At 46.1% G+C, this 10,960-nt stretch overlaps 1 protein-coding gene across 1 annotated transcript; it reads left to right on the top strand.

Annotated features, from left to right (window-relative positions):
• The first annotated feature begins 6,256 nt into the window (after nt 1-6,256).
• On the top strand, nt 6,257-10,459 carry LOC139597521 (adrenodoxin-like). Its single transcript, XM_071442960.1, has 4 exons — nt 6,257-6,515; nt 8,758-8,882; nt 9,306-9,435; nt 9,692-10,459. Exons 1-4 carry the CDS (start codon nt 6,283-6,285, stop codon nt 9,810-9,812), a joined length of 609 nt encoding a protein of 202 aa, XP_071299061.1. The 5' UTR covers nt 6,257-6,282; the 3' UTR covers nt 9,813-10,459.
• The last annotated feature ends 501 nt before the right edge of the window (nt 10,460-10,960 follow it).

Here is a 10,960-nt window from a genome sequence, read left to right as displayed (position 1 = left end):
GCAGATTGTGTCTGGCTGGTTACTTAAGGTTTGCTTTAAATCCAGTGCTGTGTCCTGTAGCTGGGCAGATCAGCCTTGTGGTGCCCAGAGGTCAGCCTGGGAGCTCCCTCACAAACAGGGAGATCTTTCTGGCACTCTGAAAGGGAAGAGCTTCAGTAACAGCCCTTTCCCCCTCCCCAGCCCCCCAGCTGGACTCAGTACTGGAATTCTTTGAGGAGGCTCTGAGTACAAATATTCAACTTGCAGATGGACTGGCCAGAGGGACAGGATGGAGCTGCTGTGGCTGAGCTCCTGCTGGGCCCAGCCCTGGCCTGGGTGCATCCAGGAGAGGCTGGCTGGGCCTTGGGGCTGCTGCTTGCATGGACACCCTGCCCAGTCTGTGCTGCCATCAGCCTGTTCTGGGAACTTGGGCACAATTTGCTTCTCAGCTGCCTTGCTGTGGTTGTCTCTGCCTGTTTCCCAGGGTCTCAGGATGGGTTCCAGCAGTGGAAGAGTGGCTGCTGCCACCTTTCTGCTAAGGAACTGTGTGATCTTCATTTGCAGCTGCTTTCTTGGTGGTTGTGAAGAGGGGCCTCACAGAACCTCTGCCTAATCGTTGCTGCACTGCAGAATAAGGTGCAGATTTCACTGGAACATGTTAGTGCTCACAGACCTGGTGCTGGGGAAGAGACCTGGACTTTTCTGTAAACTAAACATGAAGTGTGGAGCAACAGGGGCTTCTGCAATCCCCACCAGGCATGGCTTGGATTCAGTTTCTACAGGTAAGTCTTTTTTTTTGGTTCCTTCCTGCCAGGATTCTAAAAACCTGAGCACTGGGGGAATTGCATGTCTCCTTTAATGCTACAGCAGCCTTCAATTGAAGGTTGCACAGGTCTGGAAAGGTTGATCCTGTTCTTGCTGTTTCTAGTGCCCTTGCTTCTCAATGGACTTTACCTTACAGGCTTAAGACTTGGTAATTCTCCCTGTAGGTTTATCTATATTCAGTTTGTCTTTGAAGAAATGGAAGTGTAAAGCATTAAAGGCTGAAGACTGCTTCTGTACAGGACCATGTTAAAAAAATCCACATCACCCTATTCTTCTAGTTTCTTGTAAGGCATTCTGTAGTTTAGGGTCAGAAATTTGCATTTAACCTCTAATTTTTGGAGACAGCTTCTGTTGGATTTGCTAGTCTGTCTGGGATGTTTCAGATCCAGTTTAGGCTATATCTACATATGTTTGGGGCCCAGATGCTTTTGTCTGTGGGACAGGGGCAGACTAGAGGATAAAAGGCTCTCAGAAGGCTGGAGGACTAGAAACACTGTCTTTTGACAGGTTCTGCAATGTTGCTTTATTAAGCAGTGCAATTTATTAAGAACTCTAAAGAAAAGGCAAAGTAACTCTGCAGAGTAAAATATTCATTGAGTTCAATCTGTTTGGTAGACTAATGCATTTGGCCTGAGATGCACTGACTCCAAGTAGGACAAAGGAACTGCAGAAAATAAGACTGATTGCTTTCTCCTTCTCTGCTTTGCTCTTTCTAAAGCAAGGAATTGCAGGGGCATGGTCTCCAAATTCTGATTTGTTTTGATGCAGACAAGCCTTGTAGGGATTTCTCTAGGTAGATGCTTATTAGTTTCTTGCTCAGGATAAAACGTTTGGAGGGAAGCACAAGCTTTTTCCAGCATCCAAAGCTTGGTAATGCAATGTACAGGGTAAGGTATGATAATTGTAGGCACCCATATGGCAGCTGCTTGAGCATCTATGAAGACAGACTGCAATGAGAAAGCAGAGAGCACCCAAGGCACGGCTTGTTTGCCCTGTACCATCAGCATGGCTGCTCTGCTCCCTGCCAGCTTTGCAGCTGTGCATATCTCAATCTTGGCTGTAAAATTTAAATGTCTTATACCAGGGCATATAATCTCAGAGCATGTGACAAGTGGCAGAGAACAGAATTCCTCTGTCACTGATGCCAAGTCCTAACTGTTGCATACCCATATGCAAATTGGGCCACATGTGATGTTGATGTCTCCCTTGCAGAAAAATTACTTCTGTAAGAAAAATGCCCCATCCCTGGAAATGTTCAATGCCAGGATGGATGAGGCCCTGAGCAGTCTGGTCTGGTGGGTGGCAACCTTGCCCACGGTCAGGGGATTGGAACCAGATGATCTTCATCCCTTCCAACCCAAAGCATTCTGTAAAGAAAAGGTCTGGGCCTCAATGTATGAAATGTTAGGCTGAGGCTGGCTTTTGTCTTGCAGGTTTGCAGTTCCAAGTGCAGTTTGTAGGCAAGGAAGCAGGTGCCTGTGTCTGAACAATGCCTAAATGAGTATCTAGCTCCAGGTGATGTGACTCTAAACATCATTAGCAATTCCAAGATGGAGATTTTCAAGACAGGTGTCAAGATGAGGGGTATAGTGAAAAGTGGAAGAAAGAATGAGGAGGTATTAGGGAAAAAGTAGTGCTGAAACTGCAAAAGTAATAGTGGGTGCTCGTGGAAGGGACTGTACCTTCAGCTTATGGTCAGAATACAGTTGCTCAGAGCAGGTGTTAATACATATATTTCTGGTGAGCAGACGTAATTTAAAAATTACAAGCCCCCATGATTGCTGTAGCCTGTGGTTGTGCATCATCCTTTAACAAAATACAGGCCAGGGTTGGTCTGGAGTCAACAAGTTTGAAGAGGGTGTGAAATAAGCTGCTCTTGAGCTGGAAGATTATGGTCAAGGCTGTCTACAGCCCACATGCAGCAGTATTGCACTCCCATCCATCTCTGAAGCATCCTTGACTGGATGCTTGAAGGAGAAGCATGTGCAAGTGAAGGTCTTGGCTGGGGCACTGTAACTTTTTAGTGGCCTTCACCCAGCCAGGAGCAGCTGCACTGTCAGACATGGCTGCTGTCCAGAAGCCCTGCTGTGAATTCCTTGTGCTTTCTTGTTGCAGTGCCAGCTCATCTCTGATTGCACGTCTGCCCTCCTGCTTCCAGTGGTGAGAATAGGGTTCCTGCTCCTTTGTTTGTGTCATTCTCAGAAGGTTGCTGAACACGTAGGGAAGGTTAGAATGGGACAAACAGCCTTGTTTGAGAGATGTAGAAATTGAGGCATATTTATATTCTCCCCAAGGCCCAGCCTCTGAGGCAGTATCTGTGACTTGAGCTCCCTTGGTTGTGCACTTTGTCCCAGATCTATGCTCAGTGCATCTCTTGTGAGGCAGCAGAAGCACTCTGTCTGGGCTCGTGGGCTTGCTAAAAGTCAAACCAGTACAGATTGTTCTGTTTGCTTTTATTAGCAACTTGCTCTGGAACAGGAAAGGTGGTTAATGGGTTTTTAAAGTGACAATGGGAAAGGTGAATTTTTGTTGTGTTCAGTGCTTTAGTTCTGTGTCAGCAAGCAGCCCATATCTGCTTCCCTACAGGAGTATTTGTGAGGCAGTGGGCTTGGTTAGGAGGGGAGGGGTAAGCTGTTCTTGCTTTTCCAATTAATGAAGGCTGCCTTCTGGAAATGTTCATTATTCCTGGGTCTGTGTGCCTGCTGCTCTGACTACAGTCCCTGAGACTTCTCCCATGGGACCAGCACGAGCTTATCTCCCTCTATACATGAACAGCATGGGCAGAGACTGAGCCAGGGCAGCTCTGCCTGCTGGCAAGGAACTCTAACACTGGTCAGAGGAGCTGGGTTTGCCATCTCAAAAATCCAAGTATGCTTCGTGCTGTGGAGGGCTGCAAAGGTATTGTGTAGCTTCTGGTTGGGTTAGGCCAGTGCTGATTTCAGTGTTCACTTCCTTGTGCAGAAGTTGGGGCTGAGGTGGAGCTGAGACAGCTCACAGGTGTTTTGGATATTTGCATGAGAGTGCCTAGACTGGGGGGAGGGAGGACCACATTGTTTGGTGTGTGCTACAGAAGATATTGGACAATGTATTTCAAGCTAGAAAACCACTTCCTTACCAGCATGTGCCAGCACATGACTGGATGTTTGGGCACAGCCACTGCACTGACAGAGTGTGGCCTGCTGGCAAGAAACCACAGAAGTGGAGTGGGGGCAATGTGCCTGTGTGGACTGCTGGGAGGTTGGTTCTGCCAAACCATACTTGAAGCAGAGCTAAGGGTTCTCTTCAGCTGCTTTTGGCCTTATTATAAAATATGTGCTGAACTGTGAAGCAAAATTTTGAGCTGGTTTTTGTTTTGGTTTTTTTTTTTCAAAGCAATGATATTTTTTCCACATTGGTTTAGTTGGTTGTTTGGTTTGGGTTTTTTATTGGCTGGGTTTTTTTCTTTTTTCTTTTTTCTTTTTTCTTTTTTTGTGGGAGGGGTGGTTATTTGCTGGGAGAGGTGGTTAAAGCTTTCTATTTTTGTGCCCTTGGCTAAATGAACAATTATTTACTCTAGAAAGGAGATCCTGCTTCTGCCCTTTCTCAGTATTTCAAAGATCTTAAAACAGACTAGCCAAAATCTGCAAGGGCCTGATTCTCTCCTGCCCCAGCAGAATTGTTTTGCTTTCACCAGGGAGCAGTTGTCCCCTTTTCTGCACCTCAATGTCTCCCTGACTTCCCTCTCTGCACTGCCCTCTCTTCCATCAGGTGACATTGACCTGTCACTTGCTGTGCTCCGAGTTCCTGGCAGGGAGAGGAGGCAGTGCCAGACAAACACACAAATGTCCTTGCAGTGGAAACTGCTGTGCATATATCTAATGTATCTCTCTCAGCTCAAGGTTTGCTGGAGAGATAAGATGCTTTGTGGTTTGTATGTGCTGTGGCCTCTCTCCTTGCAGCTCTCTTTGCCAGCCTTGCTTTCTTTCCATGGAAATGGCTGAGACAGAACTGGGCTGTCTGCTGCATCTCTGTAGTGCCTGAAAAACAAGGGCAGAACTGGCCAGAGTCTCTCAGCTGCAGAAGCTGCACAGAGTAGTTTTAAGTTTGGGGGTGAGATGGAGCTCAAGAATTTGGATTTGAAGCCTCAAGCATTTGGGGCAGCTTGTAGGAGAGAGCAAACCACCTGGAAAAGTTGACCTGAGAATTATTATTATTTTTTTTAATCCTTTATGCATTGCCCATGAATTTGCCTCCACTGGAGCTGTCTGAGAGGTATGTCTGAAAGCTTGAACACTTGCCTTTGAACTGAAGAATACATTTCCCTCCTGGCTTATGGAAAATACTTGCATTCCTTAATGTCTTCGATGGTTTTTTCAGAAAGCCTAAGCACCTCTTTCCAACCCTTCCAACCTGAAAGCTTTGGGTGGAAAACTTTCATTTTGGGGCAAAAAGCCAAAACTTTTTGGTCATCTTCAGAACTATGAATCCAATGCTCTGTGTGTGTTTCTGTGTTGAGGCAGACATTTTTTATCTTATGCTGTGGTTTTTCCCCTGTACAAATTGCTTAGAGAGTCCAGTATAAACGTGTTTTTTTTTTGCTTATACTGGCTACCAATATGTTATTGCATTAAAAAAAACTTGATTAAAGCAGACATCCTACCAAATGGTGAGCTGTAAATTTGGTGGAAGGAACCATTCATGCTCTTGAGGTGAGAGCTGTTCTCTAACTCCACAGAAACCAGGAACTGAAACTGTCTTTGCTGTTGTATTTTTGGCCCTCAAATTCATATTGATTTACCCTGTAAAGGAGGGTAGACTAAACCAGTGACTGTTTCTGGGAATAAGTTAAGAGTTTTCTTCTACAAGGTTTCAAAGCTTAGTAGTGTGGATTATCAGCATGAAATGAACTATAGTTATCTGCATCTTTATGGTACTTTTCAGCAGAGAGTTTAGCAAATGAGCAGCTAAGTGTGGCTGCTTCTCACCACCATCATGTGAAGTAAGTGAATATTCACATTTTAGAGATGGGAGCCTGGTGTATTGGGTAAGGCAGTGACGTGGCTGGATGCCATCTTGTCAAGAGCAGAATTCATGTCTTCATTGCTGTAGGAACTGTGTCCCCCTCTCCTCAAGGCAGCAGACATTGGCTCTCCTGCCTCTCTGCTCTTCCAGCCCTCAACTTGCAACTCCTTGTATGATTAGGCATCACAAATAATATTTCTCCTGAAATTTGATTTAGTTCTGGCTCCTAAAAGGGAAGTCTGTAAAGAGAAAAAAGCGAGCATTGCTCCGAAATGGGCATGTGGAGGTGATGTTTCACATGTTCCTGTGCTTCCACCAATTCCCATGCCCTGCTGGGCTGGACTGCAGCAAGATCCAAGCACAATCCCTTTGTCCATCCTTCCTTCCTGCTTCCCCTCCCTCCTCCCTCCCTCCATCCCCAGGGAGGCTGTCCTACTGTTTTATTTTTTTTTCCTTCCCCCCATCCTCCCCAGCTGTATGTATAAATGCCTAATCAAGCTGTCCTTGCATCAGAGGACAGCCCAGGGGACAGGGAGCAGGATGGCTCACGGCATCCTGGGGCTCCTGAGGCCCCTGCAGAGCAGACTGAGCGCCAGCAGAACTCGCCTGGTTCTTCTCTGCGCTGTGACTGCGCAGCACCAGAGCCCAGCAAGGGGCTGGGCAGAGAGAGGCTTCAGCTCCACACACCAGGATGCCCCTGGGGAGTCCAGGTGGGTCAAATGCTGCCTTGCTGCATCCACAGGCATGGAGGCACCTCTGCCTTGCCCTGTGGCAGGAAGAGGAGAGAGACCAGCCAAGCTGTGGCCTCTGGGAGGTGGAGGATGAAACCTCCAGTTTGGAGGAGCAGATGCTGATGGGGAGGAAGGTGGTGCCAGGACCCAGCCTGAGAGGAGCTGCTTCCCATCCCTGGAGCTATGGGGACCTGTCAGAGGTGCTGGTCCTGCCTCCAGAGCTGTGGGGACCACAGACAGTGGCTGGGAACCATCTCATGAAGGTGACAAAGAGTTCTTTGGCCCTTTTCCACAGCAGGAACTACTGCAGGTTCCTTGCCAGCCTTTCCTCTCTCTGCTTCAGGGATAGTTCAGGAAGAGAAGGTAAAATAAATGCAATTTGTGGATCTCATAGACTAGTATGATCTGGGTCAGACTGTAATCTGCTAGGCATTGAGAGAGAGATCCAACCATTGCAGAAAATACAATAAACTACTTTGCTATCTGACCTTAGAGAAAAGTCACAGATAACCCCACTTGGTGGGATTTATGAAGACTCATTATCAATGGGATTTCTTTCTAATTGGTTTGTTGCTTATGAAATTATCTCTGGCAGTACTTGTAGGCATCTTGCTATGGCCTTGGAAAGTATCTTTTAGGGAAAACATTGACGGGGGAAGAACTGATTTCTTGAAACCTCCTTCACCACTTTGCTGTGTCACAAAAAGTTTGAGATTTTATTTTTTTAAAAGGAAATAATCAGTTGGCATACACTGAATTTACAGTGTTGAGTTTATCACATCCTGGTAAGATCTTTCCAAACTTCTGACCATTATCCAGCTAAAAAAATCAATTTGGTTGCACCACTAAGTGGCATTCTATCACTTTACCATTTCTATTTTGTAACAAATTATTTCACCCATAAAGATAAACCAAACATTGCCTAAAAACATGCCTATTTGCCATAAAAATGGAATAAATTAGTCTGATCCTTCAGAAATGAGGAGGATTGTTTTGTTTTGTTTTGACATTTGAGGAGTAGTCTTTAAATTGCATATTTAGAAATATCTGTAGGTTCTATATGAAGGAAACTGATGTATGTTGTCAACCTGATGAAAGAGAAGCTTCTGCCACTGGAGAATGCCCTGGGCTTTGGGATAATGGGCACTTGGGCAGTGCCACACTGAGAGTTACTGGACAAAAGGCCCAACCACTTCCAGGGTGCTGCCTTCTTTCAGCACAGGAGCTGGGACCTTTTGGTAACCTCCTATATCTAAGTGATAGATATATATATATCTATATATAAGTGAGCATTTGGTATGGACACTAAGAAAAAAAACCTGTTTGCTCATGTACTTCCTCTAGCAAATATAACAGTCTCAAGATATACTTGTCTTGGTGAGCAATCCTGAATGCTGCTGTCAGGGTAGGATCCTTCTCCAGATTGGTGTGAGAGCCTGGTCAGGACGAGATGAACTAGATGCTGGTTCCCTCTCATTTGTAGATTCCCTTTCTGCAGTTATCATTAAGAGAAGCTGATGGCTATGTTCTTAACTCTTGGCCAGATTAAATCTTGCAGGCTGTCAAAATAATTAGCAATTTTTCTTGAGCATGGATCACATCAGCTCAGAGGAAGTTACTCGGCCCAGTAGCTCTGTAAAAGCTGGGGCTGGGCATGTCTCACCACAAGAAGGCCCCTGTGATGGAGTAAAGGAAAGGCGTGGGCTTTTCATGGAAGAAAAAGCAGCAGAAAAGGAACAATCATCAAGTAATCCCCTTGGGAAAGGGAAGGGGAAGCAAAACATGAATGACAACAGCCCTTCTTGCTGTATTAGTATCTGATCCTGAGCACTTTGCTTGTAATTGCATTGCTCTACCCAGGATTAACAGCCCAGACCTGGGATCTGCAAATGCTCTGCCTGCCTACCCATGCTCCCTCTGCCAGCCAGCCCAAGCAGGGGCAGCATGTGAAGAGCACCTGCACTTGTTTGTGCACAGATAGACATTTATTCTGTGGGCTGTTTGATAAAATGGGAAATATTTTGGGGCAACTCAGATTTGGCTGCCACTGAGAACTGATAATATGAATTTTTTCTCATATGCGTGGCACAATCCTTTGAGAAAGTGTTTGTGTGCACATTTCCCTCTAAGTGCCATGTCTCTAGCACTCAGCCAAAAGACCTCAGTTGTGGATGTGCAGAAAAGGATGGGCTCCTCTGATTTTTGCAAATTTGTCTTACAGCTCTGAGGATCAGGTGACAGTGCATTTTATAAATCGGGATGGAGAGCGACTAACGACCACAGCCAAAGAAGGGGAGACTTTGCTGGAAGTGGTAGTCAATCACAACTTGGCCATTGATGGATTTGGTAGGTGCTGCAGCAGGATATGTGCATGGGCTGTTAGGGCCAGTGGGTACTTAGGAAGAGTGCAACAATATGCCACTGTGCTCTGCCAAGACCATGAACAAGCTTCCCTTCCCCACCAGCTGCTTGCTGGGTGGCTCACCATGCTGAGATGGCAATGTAACCTCACACTGTCACACTGCCATTCCAGCAGCCTCTGTCAGTGCTTTTGGTTGCATGGAGCTGATGTAAAAATTTGAAAACTGATGGTGATTCTCCCAGACAAGAGGCAGGCTGGAAACTGCATCCATCTGTTGTGTTTCCTGGCATCTCTTTTGACATGCTCCAGATCTGTTAAACGGCCTTTTCTCACACTATTCCTAAAGATGGTCTCTCTCACCCCCTTATTTTTCCTGATTTGCTGTCCTTTCCTTGCTTCTCCACCAGGTGCCTGTGAAGGGACATTAGCCTGCTCTACCTGTCACCTCATCTTTGACAAGGACACCTTCCAAAAGCTTGATGCCATCTCAGATGAAGAGCTAGACATGCTGGACTTGGCATATGGGCTCACTGACACGTAAGCCTCCCTGCTGATCACAGCAGATCCTCAAGCCTCCGAGGCAGATTCTCACCATGTGACACCTCTTTCCAAGAGGATGGGGCTTGTTCTGTATTACAGCTGTGCCTTGAGAGCTGCTTTCTCTTGAGGGACAGCAGATCTCTAACAGGAGCTTTAGTGAAAATCCATCCTGAACCAGACATCCCAGTGTGGGTGGGGGATTTCTGCCTTTACCTGGGGAACAGAGGAGCCTCACTTCATGTTTTCTTCTCAGATCACGCCTTGGCTGCCAGGTGTGCGTTAAGAAGTCGATGGATGGTGTGACAGTGAGGGTCCCCATGGATGTGTCGGACATGAGGAGGCAGCTGGAGGTTGGAAAGCAAAGCAAACAGTGACTGGAAACGACTGCTGCACAGCTTACACCCTCATTTAGGAGTGGCAGGGTACTTAGCTCTTGGTTGATGCTATTGCTTTTTGTGGCTGGCTCGCAGTAGGCCATAAAGGTCTGATTTAGTATAAAAGGCGTGTTTGGCAAATCTCTTATTTGAACAAGGCAGCATGCTTAATAGGGTCTTTGGTATGTGTTTTAAGTGCTTAAATGCTTTGCTGAACCAACTGGATTAAAGTGTAAGGCTTTATATTTCCCTGGGTGGGTGTCAGTAAATATCTCTGCTGTATGTGACTTGCTTTCTCCTTTGAAATTTAAGAATTCTGCTATTCTGAGTAACTGCTGAGAATTTTGCAAGGCTTGGCTCTTTAAAAGTGGAGCAGACTTTTCCAATTTGGGAAGCTTAAGAAGAGATTGCTGTTTGCAAGTCAGTGTACTGATGGGCGTGGTGATGTAGGTGACTTGAGTTTGGTCAGCAAGAACATACTGAGGACATTTGTGTACTGACAGTTCCTGTAAGCAGGAACCACTTCTATGAACTTGAGATGTTTCGGGTCCCTGAATTGTTCTGTGCTGTGAGCAGCCACTTTCTCCAAATGTTAAATCTTCTCATTGCTGTACTACCCCACCTGTCAAATAAAATTCTAACAATGAGCCTTTTAGACCAACAAGATGCACTGTTCTGGTACCATGAGCCTGGCTGGAACAGAAGGAGATGGATGAAATTTGGTTGTCTGTATTAAATGCAGCACTGCCAGCTGATCAAAGGAGGTGATTGTCCTGCTGTACTCAGCACTGGTGGGGCCTCACCTGGGATACTCCAGGTAGTAAATGTAAAAAAGACTATTCTGTTCGAGAGGGTCCAGAGTAGGACCATGAGAATGATGAAAAGTCTGGAGGGGAAGCTTTATGAGGAGTGGTAGAGGTGACTTGGTTTGTTCAACCTGGACAAGAGGAGACCAAGGTGAGACTTCATTGTGTTCTTCAACATCTTCACAACGAGAAGCAGAGGGGCAGGTACCAAGCTCTTCAGTCTCATGACCAGTGACAGGACTCGAGAAAATAGCACAAAGCTGAGTCAGGGGAAGTTTAGGTTGGGTCTCAGGAAAAGGTTCTTCACCCAGAGGGTGGCTGGGCCCTGGAACAGACTCCCCA

This window comes from Agelaius tricolor, unplaced genomic scaffold (assembly GCF_023055355.1).
Source record: "Agelaius tricolor isolate 1412-34295 unplaced genomic scaffold, bAgeTri1.0.p SCAF_17, whole genome shotgun sequence".
Classification (NCBI taxonomy): domain Eukaryota; kingdom Metazoa; phylum Chordata; class Aves; order Passeriformes; family Icteridae; genus Agelaius; species Agelaius tricolor.
Note: the sequence above shows the minus strand (reverse complement) of the source record. Positions and strands in the feature narration are given on the sequence as shown.